This window comes from Dermacentor albipictus, chromosome 8 (assembly GCF_038994185.2).
Source record: "Dermacentor albipictus isolate Rhodes 1998 colony chromosome 8, USDA_Dalb.pri_finalv2, whole genome shotgun sequence".
Lineage (NCBI taxonomy): Eukaryota > Metazoa > Arthropoda > Arachnida > Ixodida > Ixodidae > Dermacentor > Dermacentor albipictus.
In genome coordinates, this window is record NC_091828.1 from 58106548 (window position 1) to 58133276 (window position 26729).

At 45.4% G+C, this 26729-nt stretch overlaps 1 protein-coding gene across 1 annotated transcript in view; it reads right to left on the reverse strand.

Moving 5' to 3' along the window:
- LOC139048452 (sodium-coupled monocarboxylate transporter 1-like) overlaps window positions 1-26729 on the reverse strand; it is an 82160-nt gene that overhangs the window by 15224 nt on the left and 40207 nt on the right. The window contains exons 8-13 of the mRNA XM_070522840.1: window positions 16346-16475; window positions 11972-12060; window positions 4994-5103; window positions 4473-4540; window positions 3380-3466; window positions 2077-2258 (exon numbers count right to left, since the gene is read on the reverse strand). Coding sequence (XP_070378941.1) covers window positions 2077-2258; window positions 3380-3466; window positions 4473-4540; window positions 4994-5103; window positions 11972-12060; window positions 16346-16475 — 666 coding nt within the window. The remainder of the gene's footprint in view (window positions 1-2076; window positions 2259-3379; window positions 3467-4472; window positions 4541-4993; window positions 5104-11971; window positions 12061-16345; window positions 16476-26729) is intronic.

The following is a 26729-nucleotide window of genomic DNA, read 5'->3' on the forward strand; positions in this document are numbered from 1 at the left end:
AATGGCCTGACAGAGCGGTTAAACCGTACTCTTACAGATATGCTCACCAAGTACGTTTCCAAGGACCACCACGACTGCCATTGACTACCATTGCCCTTCCTTACGTCACCTTTGCGTACAATTCTTCCTAGCAAGACACCGCCGGCTTTTCGACATGTTACCTACTGTACGGTCGCGAACCGACCTTGCCCCTTGACACGGCACTTCCGCCTGCTGCGATCACAACAAGCGAGTATGCGCGCGACGCCATCGCCCTCGCGGACCATGCACACCAGCTTGCCCGTTCTCGACTGACGGCCTCGCAAAGCACTCAGCAGCGTCAGTACAATGCCCGCCACCGTGACGTACGTACAGACGACAGCGAATTGTGCAACAGCAACAAGTTATGATAATTAGAACGATTTTTTTATTCTTTCCTATCGCATGGAAAGTTATAGCCCCCAAAGCGTTGGAAAAATATAATCATCCGCAGCCCTATGAACAATAGAAAGCTCAAACAAGACAAAAAACACGATAGAAGTGCCCAAAACACATCAATAACAGACTTTATAGTTGCTAGGGACAGACACTACACTTCTATTTGGTAACACTCAATAGAGTGTCATGATGGGTATGAAAATTTCGGCTTTGCGCACATACAGAAACGCAGCTCATTATGCAGCAGTTCACTACGCATCGTTAATGTTACTGCTTTCGCCAGAAGTGCACGCCAGAAGTGCACTGAAACATCTCAGCAAACTTTGAGATGACAAATCGCAGCATGTCAGAAAGATATAAGCACGCGCCATCCTCAGCTATCAGTTCTGGCCCCTGGCCAATCATCCGCAACGGCGCGTTACGATGGTTACCCGCGTCAGCTCGAATGGCGCAAATAGACATGATTATGTTCGTAAGACCGCTACACCCCTATTGTTGAAATTTCTTCTGAAGTCATCTTCCGGACGGCGGTTAAGGTTTTGTGAGTCGACTTACGCTTGCTATTGGTGGAAGTGCTAAACTTCACCTCTGTGCTACCCTTAAATATACGTATTTTATCGACTACAGCGCTCGTTTCTGCAGTGGCAGACAGCGCAAGGTTGCTGATGTTACGAACACGTTTAGTCTTGTGGTTGCACTTTTTCGTAAGGTCTTTCTTACGAAAGATTTTTTCGTCAGTTCCCTTTGTGAACTCCGCGTTCCTGATCTTCTTGTAGACTCGTTGCCTTTGCAGATCTGATTTTTATTTTCGAAAGCCTTTTTTGAATAGCTTCACGCTAATTACACAGACAGAGCTAAAACAGTCTTTTGTCATGCGTTTCCCTAATGCAAATTCGAGGAAATGCAAGAACAGTCTAGCTATTCCTTAAATTCCGCCACGCACATAACACTCTTTACCTCTTTGCGTGTGATGGTTATTTTCGAGGTAGCCACTACAGTTTTTCATGCTGTAATTGTAACTACTGAAATATGGCTTTTACACTGTAATATTTGTTTGGTTTATTAATATTGCTTTAATGATAAAGAAGGCCCGACCTAGTGTTTGTCACTTTAGATGTCCTTATGAATATTTTGCTACGTATCACTACTGTTATATTAGTATTAAATACTAATTGATTGATTATTTGTTGCTGGCTTCATTCATTCATTCATCGGTAGAAGTATATAGCTGAAGTTTCTGCAGAGCGTTTACGGTGGCATAATGTGTGCGCTGTGGTTTTAAACACACAAAATGAAAGGAACAGCTTGCGTAGCTATGCGCGGAAAGGTAGGTAAAATAAATAGTAGTCCTCAAAAGCATGCAGTATGCCATACACGTTTCCTGTCATCTGGAAATGTAGGTATCAGCATTATCTTTTTTTTTCTCGTGTGCATTGCAATTTGCTTAACATTGGGCTTTTTCTAAACGAACGCTTTCATGAACTTTCAGTTGTTTCCAAACGTTCCCACTTATCAATGAGCGTGTATGGTGATACTTTGTCTTAGAAGAACAAGATGTATAATTTTCCTTGTCTGCACCAACTCCTAAATGAAGAAGATCCTACACCCAAAATTTTGGCTCGGAAGCAGGGAAGCAAAATCAAATAATTACGCCATTACCCTGGAGCCTCGAAGGACCTGCTTATGTTGAATGCCTTCGACGTTGAAGTATGGAATGTAACATTTGCAGGGCAGTAATCCAAGGAAACCGGCATCTTGGGTGGTGTTCTGCCTTTCTGCATCGAGTTTGTGATGTGCCATAACTGGAAGATAACCGTGACAATCGTGCCTACGCCTGCACCCTGAAAATAAAAAGGCAGCATCATTGGTGAGCCGAATATATTGATAGACCTCTAAGTACTTTGGTGTGTGAGAATTCCATGCCCCCGCCCCCCTTCCCCCTTCCCTAAAAAAGCCGACCGAATCCTGTCAGGGCGATTTCGCCGGATCAAATACGACAAGGTCATGCTGGTAAACATAACATCTAAATTAAAAACAGTAGTTTTATTAAAGTTTCTTCTTCTTCTTCTTCTTCTTCTTCTTCTTATTGCACCGCACAGTAAATCAGCTCATACAATCGGAAGCGAACAATGTAAACGCTCAGGTGTAAAAATAAAAACGAGCATATTCTAGATGCGGCAAGAACGAATGTGCGAAAAAGTTAAGTAGAACCCCTCAATCTTATTTCTCATAAGAATCGCTTTCCTTACTCAATTTTCAAAATATGATAAAAATGTGGAATGCACTACCGAACTTTGTTGTCGATAACAATATTCAGGATTTTGAATAGGCTTTATACGTGCATTTCAGCGTTATATTGCCTATGTATTTTCTCAACTGGACTATGTATCTAGCTTGTGTTGAATAGCAATGACGTCAGAAATTCACCTTTTAGTCCCAAGATAATAGTGTATAGCACCAGTAACCAATATAAAAATACAATATTCCGATGAGCATCACTCCAATACCGCAATTTTAATGGCTGCTATATTTTTCCGACAGGTACCTAACTTTGTCACATATTCTTCTCAGCCTAATAAAAGTAATAGTAGTAAGTGAAAAGTTAGCTAATTGACATAATTTATTAAATCAAATGGAATCGACAAAAAGTTAGTGGCCACTGCTCTACTGGACGGTAAACAACTTCATCTTCGTCATCTTCACGTAAGATTGCCCGCCTCTTTTTTATATCAAACACGACGCGTCGTAGCTCGGACACCCTGTATCGTCTCGATGTTATGTCACGCTTTCTTTTATTTTTCATTGAGACGCCTACATTACACTACGTGTAGGAGGTATTACCCAAAACATTCAATGACTCCCGTTTGCTCCTTGTTTAAACTTCCAGTATCGCAAATAACGTAATTATTTCTGGATGCAGATAAGGGTGGCAACTTGTTATGTCCCTATAACAGCTACTTACTTTGGAGTGGACGAAAGGAAATAGCACGGCCAGTAGACATAATCCTACATAAGGCGAAGTTAGGCATGTGTACATCATCAGGAATACCTATTGAGAAGAAACAAGCACATTTAAATGGTCCTCGCAAGGCGGTCAAAATCATAATTGCGCTTGTGAGGCATCATTTTTTCTGAGAAAGCTTTTTATATAAAACACTGTTTTGAAGCAATCGTTAATTTCGCGACAGGAAATAATGATTCTACAAGCCTGTGGGCTTCTGATACAGTGATACCTTTGTTTTTGAGTTGGTCCTCTGTTTCTTCTCGAGTTTTTATTACCTTTGGCTGAACCTGCTAGCTAACTGTGACATTAACGTTGGTGTAGTGCTACTCAAACGCAATCTTTTCGAAATGGAGTTTTGAACTACAGTCGCTTGTTTTTCCTTCGGCAGCGGTATAAGATTTTCGCTTGTTCCGAAGAAAGTGTGCTCCAGGATGAAAGAGCTTGGCTCTATTTTTGTCATTGAAAATAATCATTTTCTCGCACAATTGTCATGCGTTTTTTCTGCTGCTCTGAGTCGTCCGTAAAATGAAATTTTTCGTCAGAATTAAACATAGATGCTCGTTTGGAACTCATCTGTTTATCCAGACAAAACTGAACTTTTGCCATGGTTCGAGTATTCACATCTTCTAATGGCGTTAAACCTCAACTTCTAAGCTCCAAACGCAAAAGCCGTCAGCGCTGACGCAAGCAGCTTGCTGACAAATTGTTTCACTCATGACAAAAGCAGTCATGCCGTGCATTCGGTGCACGTTCAAGTACCCTAGGTGATCAAAATTACGGTGTGCCACAAGATATCACGTCGCGGTTTCGGTTAATGAAGCGCCCGAAAATTTTTTAAAAATTTTGGCGACCATTATTCTCAATATAATACAATTCATTGGTAGTGATTATGCCACACGATAATGCACGTGTGTAATGGCTCCTAGCAGTACATGATTTTGGGGAACTTACTACGCCATTTTGAGTCCAAGGATAAATTTAAGCTGATCAGAGCAAGGTACTCAGTGCATGATGATCATAGAAGACGTAAATTCTATCGAGACATACTCACCCTACACAATGATCCCATATATGCGCATACCATACTGTACACTGTCATGGTTATGCCTAAACCTAGTGCTGAAAAAAAGTAAAAATACTTATTATGCTTACACCAATATTTTTGTAAATAATATATTTAGGCTTCTCATATTATATACGGTGCAAGAAGTATTCCAAGTCATTGACGTTAAAGAAGTGCCAGTGCCGCTAAAAGGTTCAAAATGTGGGAAAGCAGCGCCATTCGTTTTGTAGCACAATAAGCTACGGTAGTTTTTCGGCATTCTCGATTTATACGCCAAATATAGGCTAAACTGTGGTCTAAACAGATTTCCACACAAAAATACTAACCAGCGCAATACACGCACTGGTTAAAAATGACGCGCAGCTTCAGACTTAGCTGCTGGCTTCACATTAAATAAATATAAAACAGTGTTGTCCCAGTGATTTCCCAGATGTCTTAAAAACATTTCTTCATACAGAAGCTGTTTGCCTGACAAATGGTTTAGTCGGCCGTGTGCAAAGCACTGTTACCCATGCAGCGTGTAATCAAGAGTACGTGACGTGTGGAATCCTTCCACCGAGGCGCAATCACATCCACGTAGAGAATGGCTGCTTGCGAATTAATCGTGGATGATGTCGTACTGAAAAACAAGAAAGAAAAAAAAAACATTGGTATCTGTCTTGGGCAACTAACGTGCTCATTATTTTATTTAGTGAACGTTTGGTCAGTGGCTAATCGACTCAGGAGCACAGAATTGCATATGTTCTATACTGCGGATGTTGTGTACACAAAGCCGAACAGGAAGAAGTAGCAAAAAGTGAGACACTTTCATAATTTTTTTTTATTAGAAAGTGTGTTTTGCATTGTAGCCGGAATGGCTAGAGGTTTTCAAGCCGGAATGGCGAGAGGCTCAAGATGCAGGCACGTTCTCTTGTGTCTTTGAAAATCGGAACGCACAACACTTATAATCGTGTAATTTCATACCGTTGCAGATATAATGCCAGGCGCTTTATTCCACCCGCTGGCCACATCATCATCATCATCATCATCATCATCATCCTGGTTACGCCCACTGCAGGGCAAAGGCCTCTACCATACTTCTCCAACTGCCCCGGTCATGCAATAATTGTGGCCATGTTGTCCCTGCAAACTTAATCTTATCCGCCCACCTAACTTTCTGCCGCCCTCTGCTACGCTTCCCTTCCCTTGGAATCCAATCCGTAACGCTTAATGACCATCGATTAACTTCCCTCCTCATTACATGTCCTGCGCATGCTCATTTCTTTTTCTTGATTTCAACTAGGATGTCATTCACTCACGTTTGTTCCCTCACCCAATCTGCTCTTTTCTTATCCCTTAACGTTAAACCTATCATTCTTCTTTTCATAGCTCGTTGCGTCGTCATCAATTTAAGTAGAACTCTTTTCGTAAGCCTCCAGGTTTCTGCCCCATGCGTGAGTACTGGTAAAGCACACCTGTTATATACTTTTCTCTTGGGGGATAACGGTAACCTGCTGTTCATGATCTGAGAATGCCTGCCAAACGCACCCCAGCCCATTCTTATTCTTCTGATTATTTCAGTCTCATGATCCGGATCCGCAGTCACTACCTGTCTTAAGTAGATGTATTACCTTATAACTTCCAGTGCCTCGCTGCTTATCGTAAACTGCCGTTCTCTTCCGAGACTGTTAAACGTTGCTTTAGTTTTGTGCATATTAATTTTTAGACCCACCCTTCCGCTTTGCCTCTCCAGCTCAGTGAGCATGGATTGCAGTTGGTCCCCTGAGTTACTAAGCAAGACAATATCATCAGCAAATCGCAAGTTACTAAGGTATTCACTATTATCTCTTATGCCCAATTCTTCCCATTCCAGGTCTCTGAATACCTCCTGTGAACACGCTGTGAATAGCATTGGAGCGATCGTATCTTTCTCCCTGACGCCTTTCTTTATTTGTATTTTGTTGCTATCTTTATGGGGGACTACGGTGGCTGTGGAGCCGCTATAGATATCTTTCAGTATTTTTACATACGGCTCGTCTACACCCTGATTCCGCAATGCTTCCATGACTGCTGAGGTTTGGACTGAATCAAGTGCTTTCTCACAATCAAAGAAAGCTATATATATATATATATATATATATAAGGGTCGGTTATATTCCGCCCATTTCTCTATTTATTTATTTTATTTATTTAGTACATACTGAAGACCACATTATGCTCCTTGCAGGACGGGCAGACATTGAGTACAAGACATATACAAGATACGTTCGTATACATTCATAAAATATATAGACTTTACAATGGTATATTGCTCACAGAAACATTTAGTAAAAAGATCAAAACGCAATACCTAAATCAATTATTGTAGCAAACAGAACGATGTAAAACAAAAGGCAAGGGAATTGCACACCAAAGGCAACGGAGCTTGAGAGCCGAGGACCTGCCCCGCTAATTCAGTATAGAACACATTCTATACCGAAAAAGCAAGACAATAAAAACTTACATAAAACACAGTCACATGTTGTAAGGGGCGGGCAGCGAATTCCATTCAGGAATAGTTCGGGGAAAGAAGGAGAACTTATAGCTGTCTGTCCTAGCATAGATAGGTGTCAGTGTATCCGAACGATGGTGTCGTGTATACCTAGTGGAGAGATGACTTACATATAGTGAAGGGTCCAGAGCCAATTTGTGATTAATTAGATTATGTAAAAATTCTAGCCTTTGTTTGTTTTCTTTGCTCAAGCGAAGGAATATCTTTAGCCAACATCAACTCTGACGGGTAATTGGAACTTTTGAACCTAAAATAAATAAAACGAACAGATTTTCTCTGTATTCTCTCAAGTTTGTTAACATTGACTTTAGTATAGGGATCTCATGCAACGCCAGCATATTCAAGTTTTGGCAGGATATAGGTTAGGTAAGTGAGTAGCTTAACGTTTGAAGGGGCATTTCATAGTTTGTGTCGCAGATAGGTTATCTTCCGAAAGGCGGAAGAACATGTGTTGTCAATGTGAAGGCTCCAAGAAAATTTATTAGTGAACGTTACGCCAAGGTACTTGTAACTCTCAACTTGCTTTAATGAAACAGATCCCATTTGATACGTGTATTCCAGGGGATTCTTTTTATGCGTTATGCGAAGAGAGACACTTTTATCTATGTTTGCAGTCATGCCCCCATTCTTCGCACCACAAAAATATATTATTCAAGCTAGGGTTAAGTTCCTTCTGATCATCCACGGACTTAATAGTACGGAATACAACGCACTCATCTGCAAACAGCCTTATTTGTGTTCCTAGTTTGACGACGGTAACAATGTCATTAATATATAGAAGAAAGAGCAATGGACCCAGGACACTGCCCTGGCGAACACCTGAAGTGACTGGTAGATATCCGGAGGTGTGATCATCAGCTGACACATACAGTTGGCGATTAACCAGATAGTCTGTAATCCAGGTAATTATGGTGTCCGGAAGAAAAATGTTCCTTAATTCTAAAATTAGCTTTCGGTGAATTACCCTATCGAATGCTTTACTGAAGTCCAAAAATACTGCATCAATTTGACCGTTGGCATCCAAAGCTTTAGCAATTGAATCAATTATTGTTACTAATTGTGTGGTAGTGGAACAACCTTTTCTGAATCCATGTTGAGCCCTTGTTAGTATGGAGTGTCCATCTAAAAATTCATTAATGCGAGTTGCAATTATGTGCTCGAAAAGTTTGCAGCAAGATGACGTTAATGATATGGGACGGTAATTCTCAAGCAACAAGCAATAATCGATCGCCTTTCTTAGAGACCGCAACAACTCGAGCCATCTTCCAATCTTCAGGCACTTTCGCGCTTAACAAAGATGCTCTGAATAATATAACTAAGAACTTGTTGTTATTACTCACCTTATTGATAGTGTGAATATGGTCTATTGTTGAGTAGCCTTTACGGAATCCTGCCTGGTCTTTTGGTTGACGGAAGTCTAAGGTGTTCCTGATTCTATTTGCAAATATTTTAGTAAATACTTTATAGGCAACGCACAGTAAGCTGATCGGTCTATAATTTTCAAGTCATTGGCGTCCCCTTTCTTATGGATTAGGATTACGTTAGCGTTTTTCCAAGATTCCGGTACGCTCAAATTCATGAGGCATTGCGTATACAGGGTGGCCAGTTTTTCTAGAACAATCTGCCCACCATCGTTCAACAAATCTGCTGTTACCTCATCCTCCCCAGCTGCCTTCCCCCTTTGCATACCTCCCATACCTCCCAAGGCTTTCTCTACTTCTTCCGGCGTTACTTGTGGGATTTCGTATTCCTCTAGATTATTCTCTCTTCCATTATCGTCGTGGGTGCCACTGGTACTGTATAAATCTCTGTAGAACTCCTAAGCCACTTGAACGATCTCATCCATATTAGTAATGGTATTGCCGGCTTTGTCTCTTAACGCATACATCTGATTCTTGCCTATTCATAGTTTTGTTTCACTCCTTTTAGGCTTCCTCCGTTCCTGAGACCACGTTAAATTCTATCCATAATATACTTCCTTATGTCAGCTGTCTTACGCTTCTTGATTAACTTCGAAAGTTCTGCCAGTTCTGTTTAGCTGTAGGGTTAGAGGCTTTCACTCATTGGCGTTTCTTGATCAGATCTTTCGTCTCCTACGATAGCCTACTGGTATCCTGTCTAACGGAGTTGCGACCGACTTCTATTGCAGACTCCCTAATGATGCCCATAAGATTGTCGTTCATTGCTTCAGCACTAAGGTCCTCTTCCTGTGTTAAAGCGGAGTACTTCTTCTGTAGCTTGATCCGGAATTCCTCTATTTTCCCTGTTACCGCTAAATCATTGATCGGCTTCTTATGTACAAGTTTCTTCCGTTTCCTCCTCAAGTCTAGGCTAATTCGAGTTCTTACCATCCTATGGCCACTTAATGTGGTCCAAGTCTCGCCTAAGGTTCGCAGGTTCGCTTAGTTCTTTACCTCAAAGTACACTCGTGAGTGAATAATTGGAATGACTTTCAAGATTCATTGAGTTGTTTGGCTAGTACTATCAAGGCGCAAAGGCATTACAAAAAAATGGGAATTATTGTAAACATTTTTTTTCAAAAGTATTTCGGTATAATCACTCTCCTATCTGATTGTGTTTTATTGCGCTACATTGCGTTACAACTTCATATGTTAGATGTAAATTCTGAAATATGTCAGTGATTTATGCAATGACATAGATGATGTTCTAGGTTAAAAAAACACAGCAGGACTTTCGCGTCGTTAGTGGTTTGATTTCAGGCAGGAAATGTTCGATTAATGGCTGCAAATGGTCGAGATCTCGAACATAGCTGTTTCAACGTCAGAGACCAATGCATCGAGCTAAATTGTCCACAATCACAAGCACTCAAATGTAACTCAACAATCCCTTTCCTTTGCGAAGTTCGATCAAGTTATGATATTGTACTTGCAGAAAGAAAGAGGGAATAGAGATAATACGCCATTACTTCTAAGCCGCATTGCAGTTCTGCCACAGTTCCGGGCTCTAGCGCCTGCTGCCGCTTGACAGCCAGAAAGAAATAGCCAAGCTATGATAAAAGAAATAGTAACAACATGAGGGTTGATTGTCGCGGTTAAAAAACTGCACTGTTTACAACGATCGTGATAGCAAGAAGCGGCAAGGCTAAATCATAGAGCAGTCGAATTTTTTTTTAATATGTGGCCGTATGCGACGGCACTTCGCATTCATTTTAAAAGGAAGCTTTAGCTCGTGTGTTCCCATTTAAATACATGTAAAGGAGAATTCGTTTTTCTCACCAACCACAGCGCCAAATTTGGCGAGGCTTGTTGTATTTAAAACAAAAACCAGAAATCTAGTGACTAGGTCAACTTCTCTTCATTGAAAATTCGAAAAATTTTCAGAATACAGAACATTCAAGTTTACAAGTCTCTAACTCAACAATGCGAAATGATACCACAATTTTGTGAATTGCGAATAATAGCACATCTAAACCATACAAAATTTATATGCTACAGACGAATCTAAAAAAAATTACCTACATGGAAATACAGCTTTTGCAGAGCCCTCGTACAAAATGTAACAAATTCACGTAAGAAATAATATGCGATATCGAATTTGTGTGCTTTTAATTATCTAAAGGATGCTGTTTACAGAACCACGACATCGGTTCTTGATGCAAAGCCATTATTTTTGAACGTTGTGCTTCTATTCTTCCAAACTTTCGAATTTTTGAAAATTTTCGTAACACAATTCAGTCCCTAAATTGGAAATCCGCTTTCGACAGTGACTACAACTTGACTCAAATGCAACAAATTTCATTAAAATCGGTTCAGGTGTTCTCAGAAAAGTGTTTTTTGCGTTTTACATGTATTGGAATAGGCCGCGTCGGAGTTGGGCCCCAGCTAAAGCTTCCTCTTAAGACGTTTTTTAAAGTGACAATAAATAAAAGTCCCAGAACATTTCAGACTGATAAAGCACTCTACCGGAACTCTATTATTTATAAGGCTTGCTCGAAAATCTTGATTAACAATTAAGAAAATGAAAGCAGAGCTTTCGTCCACTTGGGAACGACCATCGGTAACTGCTCTTTAAATAACGTTTATTTCCCTCTCTCACTCCCGAACTCTAGCCCCGTTACGTCAGCGTCAGGTCAGAGAATGCAAAGTATCTTCGAGTATTGAGGCCAAATTGATGCAATATAGATACTCTAAACTTGCTAAGCTCAGTATTTGTCTCCTTTAGAGTACAAAGTCGTCCATCTTTATCCGTAGAATATGAACTGAGCCAAATGTGGTGCGGCAAGTTTAAAGGTGGCGGAGCCACTTTCCATTCCTCTTTTACGTCATTTCTGGCTAATGAAGAGTCCTTCCACAATAAGAGTGCCATTTTTGGTACTGTAGATGCTTTGCTTACTAATACAACTCACTAGATTTTTCTGTTTCATGTCCCTAATATTAAGTTACATTCCGTTTGGAAGTTTGAGCATCGTGTGTCGAGCGTTACAATAAGCGTTAAACTTCAGCGTCTAATTCTTTTTTCTGTAGTGTCAACGATATGCATATTTAATGTTTTTTTTCTTTTTTAAAATGTATAAACCTCATGTATAGTCAGTGAGTGAGCAACTTTCAAGCATTACAGGCAATGATGTGAGTCATTCGCGGTGACTTAGGCTTGACATAACTTTTGAAACAAGCCTTAGGACGACATTTGTGGTGCTGTCAATTTTGGCATCATTGAAATTCATACCCCAGAAAAGCTCTGTGAGTGAAGCTTCAGAAGCTCATGTGGGTTGAGATTTTGCAGACAAATTAGCTTTCTAAGGAGCACACTGTGGATCGTGGTAAGGAAGGTGATAGCGCTGATTATCCAAGAAAAACGTTAGCAATAATATTGTCCATAGCACAGCTCTTTCTGTGCGCTAGTATTTCTATCTGCAACGATGCATATCTTTGTCTCATTTTTAACTCGGGCCTTAGTGCGCACGCAATATCAGCACATGAACAATTTTCAGTATTACCTGGTTGCAGCGCAGACGACACCCGCGAGAAAAATACCAACAAGTCCAGGAACTTGCACAAGATGAGTGGTAATGTAGTACGGCAAAATCTGAAAACAGGCTCGAGAAATGAAAGAACGAAGCGATTTCGTCGTCACAAATTAATTCTTGAATTCACTTCAACAGAGCGCAGCTGTGTGTTTTAACATACCTTGCTTCATTTTTGGTCGTCACGGCAAGTTTGAAGATTAAAAATATCAACAGCTTTTCTTTAAACGTTTCACTTAATTTCTCTAATGGATATTGTTTAACATCAATAAATGTATCGTGGTAAATAGTAGTCGATTATTAAACACAGTATGGCAGAACTCGAAGTATATGGCACAGTATGGCGGAACTCGAAAACAATATTTTTTGTCTACAATTGATTACTTGAAGTAACGTCAACATTTCGCCCACAGATGCGTGCTTGCACAAGGTGACCTTCAGTTTCAGTCATCATTCGCATTATCAAGATAGTTGCCTCGATGAGTAAACGCAGCAAGAGCTCCGCTTTGAATGGTTCACTGTATTTGTTTATTACGCTATATACGTTTGAACACTTTGGCGAACGTTTCCAATAAGCATAGAAAAAGTTTACTTTTTTTAACTTTCTTTTCTTTATGAACTACAGTCAACCATCACTGATATAATGTCTAGAAATAGACCACATTCCGATGGAAGCTGCTAAAAGGAAGCTTGCACAACCTGATGTTCGTGCCCGACGAAAAACCCCAGGTGCTCAAATTTTATCCAGGATTCACCACTGCGCCTCTCTCTCTCTCTAGCCATGCGCTGCTTTGAGGCGGTAAACCAAATGAATCAATAGCGTCAGACAGAGACAACTGGAGATTTCTGAGAGAGCAAGGCCTTTGTACTACGGTAACCCACAATTGGGTTCAAGATTGTGTTCACCTGCGCTGGTTAGCACGTGTATTATTGTGAAAAAACTGCCCAAGGACGGGACGTCGTGCGAGGACTTCAGTATTGGGGACGAGCTCCAACACTGGACATGCTGCGCTACCGTCAGCGTGACGTGGCATTAGAGATCACGTGGACACAGCGGCCGCGTCGGCTGCTTCGGAAGCACCGAAGCGAGCAGAAAACGAAACTTTAAAGTCCCACCTGCGCCGCGGTTCTGATTAAGTGGTGAGGCTTTACGGCCTTGGGTGTCTGCTTGACAACATTTGAAAGTGTTATAATAGGTAGTGGCTGCCTTTGGAGGCGTGCAGCATGGTAGGCTACTTCTCGGTGCCGCAGTGCTGGACGTACGCAACGGAGCCCGGTATCAGCCTTATTCACACGTAGCCGCAGGGCAAGGAGTTGCGCGAAGCTTGGCTGCCGAAACTTAGAACCGGCAGACAGCCATCGGCTACCACTCGCGTATGCAGCAAGCACAGACGCGAGGAACATTTCTGCTACGGCGCCGGCACTCCGCGATGTTCGGTGAGTAGCAGAAAACGCGCACTGAGACGCTCGCCCGCGCCCGCTGCCCGGCTAATGCCATGATGGTTTGGTCTATGAACTTGTTGATGCTAGATACTGTCAAGGTCACTGGAACGGAAAGGGAGCTGCAAGACGCACATTAAAAAAAGGCACCGCATATGGTCACGTTTACGTTACGAATTAATGCAGTGAATTACGAAAAAGAAGCAGAGGCAAATCGCACGCTGAGAAGACCGATAAACATACACTGTGACGAAACTTGAGAAATAATATTGAAGTGTCAAAGAATTTAGAAGACAAAAAAGATTGAATCGTCGCGACGGCACATCACAGTCACCGTAGGCGTCGAAGCCTGTATAACGGAATTATTTTTGAACAGTTCTGATAGCGTCCATGCAACAATGGTTGCTCGAGTGTATTGTCATATGCTACGGCCCAAAGTTCACGGCACGGTGCAAAAACGCGCTCACAGCGAAACCAAAACATTGTGCGCGGACATGCATGCAGACGCGCAGTCAGTCGCTGCGAGCCGTGTCATCGCTAGATTGAGGCTTCATTCTGTTATGCCCCATTCTGTTATACAGAACGCACACTATAGGAACACATATCACATAGTTCGCTCTCAGCGTTTGGCTACCTTTCACGCAAGACGCCCTTTTGGGAGACTCCATCGCGGCGGCCGCGCACAGTGACGTTCACTGTACGTATTCGGTAAAGAGATAGCGTCTGTAAGCAATTTTCCGCTTTCAGTTAGCCCAAGATTATTAGATCGACAGTCAAAAACTTCCCTCTTATTGAGAGTACCTATATAAAGGTCCAGGAGGGTTAACGCGTGGTGTTCTTATTGAGCGCCGTAAGCAAAATCTATGAGGAGCACTCCGCGTGATCCCTCATACGCAAGGGAGGCGCTTCTGACAGATGGCGGCTCCGTAACTCCTCGCCGCCAATAGAAAAGACATTCGTGATAGTAGGTTATTCATAGTTATCTGTTTAATTATTGTGCATATTTACTTGTTTATTATTTATTACTGTAACACTTGTTACCACAGTCTCTTCCTGTGTATCTGCGTACTCTTATTAAGAACGTGTTGATTTCTGACATATAGCCACGCTATTACCACTGCTGCGGTATGTCACCTTGGGTGTTTCTCGATTTCTATCGCAAGATTGTCGATAGGGGCGAGGGATTACGTCAAGCAGATATGATGTGTTTAGCCCCAGGCTCCTGGATAGCGGCTGTCTTAAATAAGGATTGTAGTGAAATTCAAACAATATCAGCATGTAAAACGAGTGACGAGCACAGGCAAAGGAGCTGCGCATCGCTCTTGTATGTTCGTCCCCCGTTTTGCGCGCTGTTATTGGAGGCAGGCATTTATTTGTACTACTTTGTTTGTCATACTAGGAACCTCAATCGCGCTAAAAAGAAAGGGGCAGGCACAGAAATGACAACACACGGCACTAACTTCCTACTGTTAGAAATTAGCGCCGCATGCTGTCACTTCCACGTCTGTCGCTTTCTTTCTAGCGCTATCGTAGTTCCCAATATGAGAGGGATGGCTTGCTGGAGCTGATGTGACCGCTGGCTTTGATTAAGTTGTGCAAGGGCAATATCTTCCGTCCACCAAGCACTGCCGGCATTGAAATAATAGGTACGGACTACAATGTAAGCTCCTCGTGTGCTTTAATTCATTTATTTACTTCTTGCGACCCATCTTTGGAGGTTGTGAGCCCAAAGTTAATCACCGAAGGGAAAAACGGCTTTCCATAGCCAAAGCAGCTACCGTGCCATCACTCACAGTCGAGGAAAATCTACGCCCACGATGCAGCGCATTTTTTTTTATTTATTGACAAAACAGGAAAAGGTCAACGGCTAACATTCTTCAGTCACACCTATTACAAACCACTAATTAAAGCCTAGGCATACTTCGTGTATCAATCTGCCAAGGTGAACTTTCGGAGAGCCCTCCAGTTAAAAAGCAAAAATTATCTTCGCGCTTCAATGCCCTCGCTTGTCGCCTGCTAAACAAGTGCCAAAAATCACGAGTTCAGTACAGAAAGAAGTGATAACTGTAAATGCTGTTCATTTGGATTTCCGCGGACACTTGAAAAGCTATCATTTTTAAAGCGAAGCATTTTGTGCTTCTTCTCCCACGTTTCGGAACACTGCTGCTGCTCTTATGGTCTTGGTCGCAAGCGCCGCTGGGTTTCTTGCAAGACCCCGAGATGGCGCTCGCCGCCGCGCATGCCGGCGTGCGCCGCTGCGGCAGCGTTCACAGTTTATGCCTATCGCACGTGCTGTTCTTGCTTTGCTATGCGACAGAAATGCTCGCGCTGGGCTGTGGAGGTCGCGTGCTGGGCTGTTATATGTAAGCGTTACAATCGTCATATACTGAAGAGAGCGTTTGGAGCTGCTTTCTCAACAGCATGCTGGCCACGTATGCATAACGAGCGCGCATACACACGCCACCGAAATGGCTCCAAAGCGTGCACTCAGCGTCGAAGACACCCTGGCCCGAGATAAGCATCGCGCGGAACAGGAGCGTCTTTGCTACGCAGCGAAACGTGGTGCAAACCGCGAAAGTATGCTGGCTCGAAGATGTGAGGCAAGCCAAGTACGTATAGCGGCCATGGAATTTTTGTTCGCGCGCACCAAATGGAAATGTTTAAAACATGGTTGTTTGATATTTACGGAATATAAGCGAAATTTTCATTTACGTGAATCCATGCCGGTGTGAGTGTCATGTGGTTATATATTGCCACACCTAGAGGTGCCTTGCCGCCTCAACACAAGGATAATTATTCATTGACAAACGGTTAGTATGGACGCTTATGCAGTTGACAAACTGGCCCAGTGCCGTATCGCGCATTAAAATGACAAATATTCTCAAAGAAAATGCGAAAAATACTCACTTGGTCAATGCGATCAACCGCGCCCAGTAAGACTGGATCGCAACCTCGAAACCATATCGTCAGTGCCACGCCCATTGAAAAGAGTGGTACAAAAACCAAAAATAAAAGGACTGAACTGGTAATCGCATTCCTGTAAAGCACACATAGGAAGCGCGTCAGAGCTTTACCTTCTATGAAGCTTGCTTTGAAGGTGGCATGCGTAAACTTTTATTCTTCACCAGTACGTGCCAAAAGTCTCGTGCTTAGCAAAATCGATTTGATTCCTATATTTGCATCATTACAGTAATTGACAAATGGGGGCAGCATATCGCTCCTTCCTTGTAGAACATGAAGCTAGAATATTTCATACTCATTTTCTTACGCCTAGTGAATTTTTAACCCTCAGGGTCACATACTGAGAAAATAACTTTCTAAAAAATTCAGTAGCTCATTGCGCCTACTAAAGCACTTTTACCTGATTGTGCAAGAACGCCTTAATTTATTCGAGAAATAAACGAGAAATAAGGTGCAGGTGCAACTTTCTGCAGCGAGAGAGGAGGAAGGAGAGCGTCGAGTTGTCTTTGTTTGTGATTCAAACATGCGTTAGGTAGAACCGGTGATTACAGAAATCGTAGGTGCAGGCGTACGAGTGCAGATTATCACGTTTCAGGGAAACCGATTAGGAAAGCCATATCGAAAATGAAGGAGAGACACCAAGTGGTGATGATGGGCGGAGTGACAGACTTGCTGCAAAGACGGTGACAGAGAGAGAGAAAGAGAGAATAAACATGCTTGTGTAAAAGGGGTTTATTCGGGTCGTAGAGAAACAGCGACCAACGCGGCAACAGCAGTAGGACGCAGCCAGCGAACGAGCTGAGTACGAGCCACGCGATGGCAACGGGGCTTTTTAGCCTGCCGATCTTCTTCACAATCACCCCTGGAATTGAATAGTAGCGATCCTGGCGACTTACGAAGAGGTGGGTGGATCGTAATACTGCTTCAGCCGGTCAATGTGCGCAGTCTTTCGCCGCCGACGACGCAGATCGGGAGATGGCGATACGGGTTCGACCGCGTAGTTCACTGGTGATGTTTGTGCAACCACGCGGTAGGGCCCGTGGTACTTCGGGAGGAGGTTGGACGAAAGGCCAGGAGCAGCAACAGGCGGGACCCAAAGCCACACGAGTGAGTCGACGGGGAAGGGGTGAGGTGGAGGATTGAGGTGATGGCGCTCTTTTTGGCGGCACTGTTGAGCCAGTTGTCGCCATTTCTCGGCGTGCTGAGCAATCGCAGAAACAGGTGAGCATTCAGCAGGGTCCGGCCGGTACGGGAGAACAGTATCAATGGGGCTGGAGGTATGACGGCCGTAAAGCAGAAAGAACGGTGAGAATCCGGTAGTGGCTTGAGAGGCAGTGTTATATGCGTAAGTGACGAACGGATGTACAAGATCCCAGTTGGAGTGGTCAGATGCAACATACATTGATAGCATGTCACCAAGAGTACTGTTAAATCGTTCTTTTAAGCCATTGGTCTGTGGATGATAAGCAGTAGTAGTGCGGTGAATGATTTGGCATTCAGATAGGAGTGACTGCACGACGTGCGAGAGGAATACGCGGCCCCGATCGCTCAACAGTTCACGAGGGGTGCCATGGCGAAGAACGAAGTTGTTTGGAATGAACGAGGCGGTGTTGAACGAGGCAAGGTGGCGGTTTAAGCATACCGTGTCAAATGATCTACGGCGACGACAATCCATCGGTTGCCAGCGCCTGTAGATGGAAGAGGCCCGTATGTATCAATGCCGACACGGTCGTATGGCTGAGCTGGGCAAGGAAGTGGTTGGAGAGGTGCGGTGGAGAGATGCGGGACACATTTGCGTCGCTGGCAGGCAATGCAGGAGCGTACGTATTTGTGGACGAAGGTGTACACCCCTCGCCAATAATATCGTAGGCGAAGCCGTGTGTACGTTTTTGGCACTCCGCCGTGACCACAATGCGGGTCAGAATGAAAAGCGGAGCAGAACTCTTGTCGTAGGTGGTGAGGCACTACTAAGAGCCATTTGCGGCCGTCATTGTTGTAGTTGCGGTGGTATAAAAGTCCGTCGCGGATTGTTAAATGCGGCGCCTGTCGGCGTAACGCTCGACGTGCCGAAGTTGCCGGAGGATTTGACGAAAAGTCGAGTATCATGACGATTCATGGGTCTTTTCGTTGCTCCGATGCCATGTCCAGGATGTCAAGTGGTGAGATGTCATGTCTGTAGGTAGAAGTCCTGCTGTCTGAACTGGGGAGCGCGAGAGGGCATCGGCGTCAAAGTGCGTCCAGAACGATAGACGACACGGCTGTCATATTCCTGGATTCGGAGGGCCCACCGAGCGAGGCGGCCCGACGGGTCTTTTAGGTAGGACAACCAGCAAAGAGCGTGATGATCCATCACCACGTCAAATCGTCGACCGTAGTGATATGGCCGAAATTTTTGAAGAACCCATACGATAGCCAGGCACTCTTTTTCTGTGACTGAGTAATTCGCCTCAGGTTTCGTGAGGGCACGACTGGCATAAGTGACTACGTATTCGGCATTAGTGTTCTTGCGTTGTGCGAGCACGGCACCAAGGCCGACACCACTGGCGTCAGTGTGAAATTCTGTAGGTGTGCTTGGATCAAAATGACGCAAAACTGGCGGGGACGTGAGTAGGTGACGAAGAGCCGTAAAGGCATGATCAGAGGCTTCGGACCAAGCAGAAAGTGCATTGTCGCCTTGGAGAAGTTGGTTAAGTGGTGCGATCACAGTAGCGAAATTGCGAACGAAACATCGAAAATAAGAGCATAGGCGGATGAAGCTGCGTAGTGTTTTCAAGTTAGGGGGCTTCGGAAATTCGGATACGCCGCGAAGTTTATCAGGATCAGGAAGAATGCCTTCTTTGGTGACAACGTGGCCTAATATAGTCAGTTTTCGAGCTGCAAATCGGCACTTTCTTAAATTAAGCTGGAGACCAGCATTCCGGAGACAGGTCAAAACTTGATGTAAACGCCGAAGATGGATCGGAAAATCAGGGGAAGAGACGACAACGTCGTCGAGGTAGCTGAGGCAAGTATGCCACTTCAGGCCGCGTAAGATGCCGTCCATCATGCGTTCGAAGGTGGCGGGTGCATTGCACAGACCGGACGGCATTACAGTGAATTCATACAAGCCGTCTGGTGTTACGTTTTCGAACAGTCAGCGTCAGCCATGGGCACCTGCCAGTAGCCAGAGCGGAGATCTAAGGAGGAAAAAAACTCCGCTCCTTGCAAACAGTCAAGTACGTCGTCAATACGTGGCAACGCGTATACATCCTTTCGGGTAATCTTGTTAAGCCTTCGATAGTCGACGCAAAATTGTACGGTGCCGTCTTTTGTTAACCATGACGACTGGTGAGGCCCAAGGACTACTAGAAGGCTGCATGACACCGCTATTGAGCATATCGTTCACCTGGTCATTGATAGCGCGTCTTTCTGTCGCCGATACTCGGTAGGGACGCTGTCGAATTGGTGCATGGCTCCCAGTGTCGATAGTGTGCGAAACAGTCGTTGTGCGGCCGAGTGATGTTGCTTGGCAATCAAAAAAGGAAGATAAGCCTTGGAGCAAGCGAAGAAGTTCGTCGCGCTGCGTCATCGTAAGGTCATTGGCAATAACTGGCGTAAAAGAACGCGGCAGTGACTGAGGATGCGATGCCTCGAGAGCAGCACTATAAGTGGAGTCGTCCATCGTGTCAAATATGGAGGATGAGGTCAGTCGCTCTGCTCTGCCAAGGCTTTCACAACGGCGTAAAGTAATTGGTTCAGCCGATGGGTTTGAGGCGCACATGAGAGAGGCCCCAGCTTTGAACTCGAGGATGGCGAACGGCAGTGGTAGTGAACGGCGGCGAACTAAGAGTTCAGACGGAGCGAAGAGTACTGTGCCGTCATCTACATAGTCACAGAGATACTGACAAGAGTGGAAGACAAGGCAGGTATAACGGTGTCTTCTGGAACGGAGATTTTGCGACAATGGTCCTGATGTTCAGTGATAATATCGGTCGAAAACTGAAACAGCTCGATTTCGGCACGGGCGCAGTCAATGATCGCATGATGTGTGGAGAGAAAGTACCAACGTAATATGACGTCGTGTGAACATGATGGCAACATGATGAATTCTGTGCTATAGAGGACCTCCTGAATTACGACACGAGCAGTGCAGGCGCCGGATGTTGTTGACGCGTTGTTGGAAACGTGGAGCATATGGATGCACATTGTTGGGGACGTTTGGTGTAAGGAGGCGACAGTGACGTGCTACGTGTCCAGCACAGCCACAATAAAAACAAATCGGGCGATTGTCTTCCGTGCGCCAATGATCTTGAGGTCATGCATACTGCACTAGTGGCCAGACTAGAGCGGATACGGGCGGGCACAAAGCCGGGCGAAGGCGACCGCAGGTCAGTGGTGCAGGCCTCGATGTGACTTCGGCGTACGTAGGGGAGCGGCAACCGGAGTCTACTGGAGAGAAGGTGGTATGTGGTCGGCTACCTGCTCCTTGATGACAGATTGGAGAGAGGGCGCCAACGGAAAATTCGACTGGCCCTGTGTAAGGAGAATCAGAGAACGCTGACGAGCCACCTCTCCACGGACGAACTCCTTGATCTGTAGCAGTAGCGACGTGTTATCCCGGGAAACAGCCAAGCTCGACATCGAAGTCTCCTGAGGAGGACATTGGCGGGTGTCTATGCAATGTTTGCGGAGTTCATCGAAGCTTTGGCAGAGACTGGCCAGTTCAGAGACTGTCGAGCAATTTTTTGCCAACAGCGTCTGGAAGGCGTCGTCTTCAATGCCTTTTAAGATATGGCGGATCTTCTCAGCATCAGCCATTGCGACGTCAACGTGGTTGCAGAGGTCGACAACATCTTCTATATAGCTGGTAAATGTCTCCGCGCACTGTTGCGCGCGGCCACGCAAAGGTTGCTCGGCGCGAAACTTGCGAACCGCGAGGCGCCCAAATACCTCTGTCACGTTAGTCTTGAAGGCCGTCCGCGTCGTCAGATCACGTTCGTGGTTGCGGTGCCACACGCTGGCGACACCGCTCAAATAAAACGACACGTAATTAAGTTTTTTGGTGTTGTCCCAGTGGTTGTGGATGCTCACCCGGTCGTAGTCAGCGAGCCAGTCTTCTACATCATGGTCTTCGGTACCACTGAAGATGGGTGGGTCGCGTTGCCGCAATGGGCTGGGGCAGACCACGGTAGTCACCGGGACAGCGGGTCGTGGTTGTGGTGGTCCTTCTTCCAGCATTCTGAAGGAAAGTTGCTCTGAACATTCCTGGGTGGGGGTTGCTCTGAACTTTCCTCTGAGGAGAGGGCTTGCAGAAAAAGCAATGGTTTCACTGGCACTTATCGCACACATGTGAAATATCAGTCTTTCGCACTGTTCACGCATTTCGGAAGCGCACACACACAATACACACAAGCATTAACATCAGCATATAGAGAAAGAATAGTCGGTATCATATTTGAGATCCACGAGACCCCACTGAGGTAGTCGGCGCCAATGTTATCACTGCCTTTGATATACTCTACAGCGAAGTCATACTCCATTACGAGCAAACTCCAGCGGAGCACTCTGTTGTTCACATGCTTTGCGGAATTAATGTATGAAAGTGGGTCGTGGTCAGTTTCCAAAATAAAATGCTTCCCGTAGAGGAACACGTGGAACATTCGAATGGCCCATACAAGGCCGAGGACTTCCCGTTCTATGGTGGAGTAGCGTGTCTCTCTGGGTAGTAGCTTCCGCATTGCATATGTAACCGAGTGTAAGACAAGACCCCTGGTGACGTTGCAGTAGGACAGCGCCGAGGCTTCTTGATGAGGCGTCTGTACGTAGTATAAATGGCTGTTCTAAATCTCGGCTGCCTAATGCGCGTCCCTGATGCCAGTTTACGAGTCAGCTCTGGGAAGGTTGCTGACACTTCGGGATAATTTGGCACAGTCTCGGTAATAACCGGTAAAGCCAAGAAATGAGAGGACCTCCTTTTCAATGATCGGCCTCGTGGCGGCTTCTATTTTCTCAAGTGTCTCCGTCTGTGGACGTAAGGCACCATGGCCTACAACATGTCCTACAAGCTCGACCTAAGTGAACCCAACTTCACTTTTGGAGGGTTTGATGATCAGGCCACCGCTCTTCACTTGTTGGAAAAAACGTGTGAGAGTGTGAACGTGTTGTTCCCGTGTTTCTGTAGCAATTAGCACGTCGTCTAGATAGCGGTAAATATTTGGGATGTCGTGCACTACCTTACTCATCAGCCACGTGAAGACAGCTGGCGTGGTCTTGATGCCGAATGGCATGAATCGGAACAGGCACAGGCCCGATGCTGACTGGAAGGCGGTCGTCTGCTTCCTCTCTGGTTGCATTGGTACCTGCCAATGTCCTTTTGCGAAATTAAACTTTGAAAAGTAGCGACTCTTTCTTAGCTTGAAGAACATCATGTCAACCTGTGGAATGGGTTCATGCTCTGGAATGAGCACTCGATTTAGTTGCCTGAAATCAATGCACAGACGCATGCTGCCGTCTTTCTTCTTTACTACCACCGGTGACTGGTATGGTGAGTGCAAAGGCTGGGTGATGCCTTGTTTCAGCATTTCCTCTATTTCGTCTTCGATTGCCGTTTCACTGCAAAAGCTAGCAGATATTGGCGCACGTGCACTGGCGCTTCTGTGGTCAGTCCTAGTTGCCACTCAACGAGATGCATCTTGCCAGGGACATCGGAGAATGTCTTCAAATGCACGCATCGTATATTTTGCTTGATCGCCTTGCTCTACTGGCAAGTCCGTGGCAATTTTTTCCTTCTCGTACGTTTCTTTCTGCTTGAGTGCAATAAATGGAGGGTAGCTATTTTCAACACCTTCGTGGGGGTTGACCACGGCAGCAGCTTGGTGTTCTGCCTTTGCTAATGACTCCCGCTTCTCATGCTTTTTCAGGAGACTGATGTGGAAGATACGTGCTCGTGTCGCTAAGTCTACGACGAAGTCGATGTCGCTTCTCTTGTCAGTAATAGTAAAAGGCCCCTTCCAGGTCAGTATTAATTTGTTGTTGTCGGATGGAAGCAGAACTATCACTCTGTCTCTCATGGCAAGGTGTTGAACCTTCGCCTTTCTGTCATAATATTGTTTGTGGGTAGCCTTCAACCTTCGAAACACCTCATGGGCAAGTTCGCATGTTCGCTGTAACCGTTCTTGCCGCTCCACAACGTAGCTGTACGCTCTTTTTGTCTCGTCATGTAGTTGACTTCAATGATCATAGCTCCTTCAGGATTAGTCCACCTATGTAGCGACCATATAGCGGATCAGAGGGCGAGAAACACAAGCTTGTCTGCGGGCCTTCCCTGTATACAAATAACTGAGGGGATAAATATGGGCCCCAGTTTTTCAGGCTTTCTTGAAACATTCTCCGCATCATTTACTTCAACGTTCCGTTGAAGCGTTCCACTAGACCATTCTCCATCGGATGGTAAGGCATGGTCGGTAGCTGTTTAAAAGAAAGCAGACGGCTTAACTCTTTTATTAGTTTTGAGGTGAATCGTGAACCTCGGTCGGTTACTATTTCTCGTGGGATTTCGACCCTGGAAAACGTCTCAAGCAATGCGTAGGCAATTCTTTCAGTGGCGATGCCTGGCAACGCAACCGCATCTACATAGCGGGTTGCGAAATCCACCATACTTAGGACATATTGGTTAGCACTTGCCGATGTGGGTGAAAGAGGTCCAATGATATCGATAGTGACACGCTGGAAATGCGTATTTATGATTGGCATGTTTCTAAGAGGTACACGACCTACAATATATTTTGGGACGGCCCTCTGACAAATGTCGCAAGACTTCAGAAACCGCGTGATTCCTGCTTGAACACTAGGCCAGTCGAATTCTGAAACCCTATCCGCCGTCCTCTTTGTCCCTTGGTGACCGGAAAGTATGCCTTCGTGCGCGGTCTTCAGGACGGATGCTCGAAGGTCCTTCGGAACAACCATCTGTTCCACTTCTCTCTGTGTCACGGGCTTGTAACACCGATATAGAAGTCCATTGATGCTTACGAATGTGGCAGTGGTCGGTCATGTCGTTTTAGTCTTGCCCACTTCAGCGAAGCAACCGCTGAGGCTTCGATGCTCCTTTTGCATTGCCGTCAATCTGTCGGAACCAACATCCAACGGGCTTGGCATGTCTACTGTCAACTTTGGGGATCATTTGCCACTGAATCGTGATACGGCCGCCACAGCGTCGTCGCAAACAGGATCGGTGTTGTCCTTACATTGCAGACAGGCATCTGTACGTTCTTCAGGCTTTAGTACGGCTTCGCTTCCAAGCAACTCGAAAGAGCGGCAGACGCCGTTGATATTGCCAAACACAACATCATACAGTGGCCGCTACATGCATATGACAAGTACTGGGTCCTTGAAGAACGGGCAGTCAATATCAACTTCTGCTTCCAGAAGGTATTGAGCGGAACTGTCTAATAAATAAACAGTCTGTGATTCCCCAGTAAGCTTCCCGGATGGAACTAGAGCGCCTTCTACGATGACAGTATCGCAACCTAAACCTCTGAGAACGGTCACAGGTTCACCTTCCAGACAGCCTGGCCCTGTCGGCATTCCTTCTGTTCGAACCTTCGGGCCGACGGGGCTTTCCACAGTCAAACCAATCTTGTCACATCTGGTGTCTTCGATGTCTGTTGCAATTCGGCAGTGTTCGCGCAGAGTGCTTTCTTGCGTTGTTTGGCCACGTTCATAACCGGAACACAAAGCCTCGTTGCGGTCCTTCGTGTTTTTGGGAAAGCTGTGCGGTTTCTGCCTTTTCACATTGCTCACGGATCGACTTCCTGTGGCTCCAAACCAACAAACAGATGGCTTGTGGCCCCGTTTATTGCCTGTGAAGCAATGGGGCTTTCCTTGAGCGCTTGTTGGCTCTTTTGGCGCCGCCCCACTTTAGCCATATGTGCCTCTAGCCACACGTGTAAAGCCTTGGACTTCAAGATAATGATCCACTGTTGCGGCTAAACTGCCCACATCCTTACAACTTCGCTCCTCCAAAAATACCGCAAGCTTCTGGTTGAATCAACGCAAAAATTATTCCGAGACGACCCTGTCTTTCAAAGCGTCATATGTCCTTTCGGTTTTGGCCAGCTGTTGCCAATGATCAAAATAACCAAGCAGTCTACCTGCAAATTGACACCCTATTTCCCCATTATCGGGTTTGGCCTCTCGGAAATTGATTCGGTAACCCTCTTCGGTAAACCTGAACCTCTAAAGCAATGTCGGCTTAATACCTCTGACAAAAAAGGCCGAATGTTACTGTAGTGTAGAGATAGCGGACAGTCACGTTTGCTGACGTGCGGTGCGGTGAAAGATAGAGCCGTGGACGCTTAGGTTGGTGAATAACATATGCTGCGACTAAGTACTACATCATACACTATACAAACTGAACGATGCCCATGTCACAAATTAAGTCAAATACATGTTACACGTTCTGGCTGTCCCTACGCTACAAGTGCTTGCTTGCGCTCACGTACTCGTCGTCTTCAGAAGGTTGCGCCCGTGGCGGCATGATTTTGTCGCTGAGCATATCGTAGCCCTTCGACATGCCGAACTGCTGCGTGAGCGGTGGCGGCGGACCGAACGTTCCGGAACGGCAATAGATCAAGTCGACCAGGAACAGTACTAGCCGGGAACAGTCGCGGCTCGCTGGTAGCCGAACTGGACACCGACATCCGCAGGAGAGTAAACTGGCATGAGGCTGCCCAGCGGATCACCCGGGTAGCCCTGTCCAACCCCGGCTGCTCGAACACCTTGCAGAACCAGTCTTCATTCCCTGCGTCTACTGCGCTCGAGCCTGCCACCTCCTCTTTTCTTTTCTTTCCATGCCGCCGCACCCTCGTGCCCTCTGTTTGTGCGCGACGCGACGCACAGGTCGGCACTGTCGTCGTCGTCGTCGTTGAGTTTCGCCACAGTTACCTACACTTGGGCCATGTTAGGATACGGTCACGACCACAAATTGAATTCTTCAAGAACATAATGGCAACATCTGAAAGTAATGATTATGTATGCATCTGTTATTGCTACATATGTGCATATTAAAGCGAGATCGTTAAGGAGCCCGTGTCGCAGAAGATCCAGCGTTGTTGTCCAGCGTCCGGCGCCGTTTCCGAAAATATTTTCGAAACACGCATACCCAGGCGAAAATACATGGAAAAAATCGTAAACTTGCGGGCAACCTACAAACATGGTAGCAGTCGGATTGGAATTTGGCTATACGAGAAAACATAATTCCATTAAGCACAAACTCAAGTAAGCCCCTTTTTCTGCGTTTCTACCATTCACAGACCAGCCGCGTCGTGCGCCATTAGCGCGCGCCGGCGCGCGG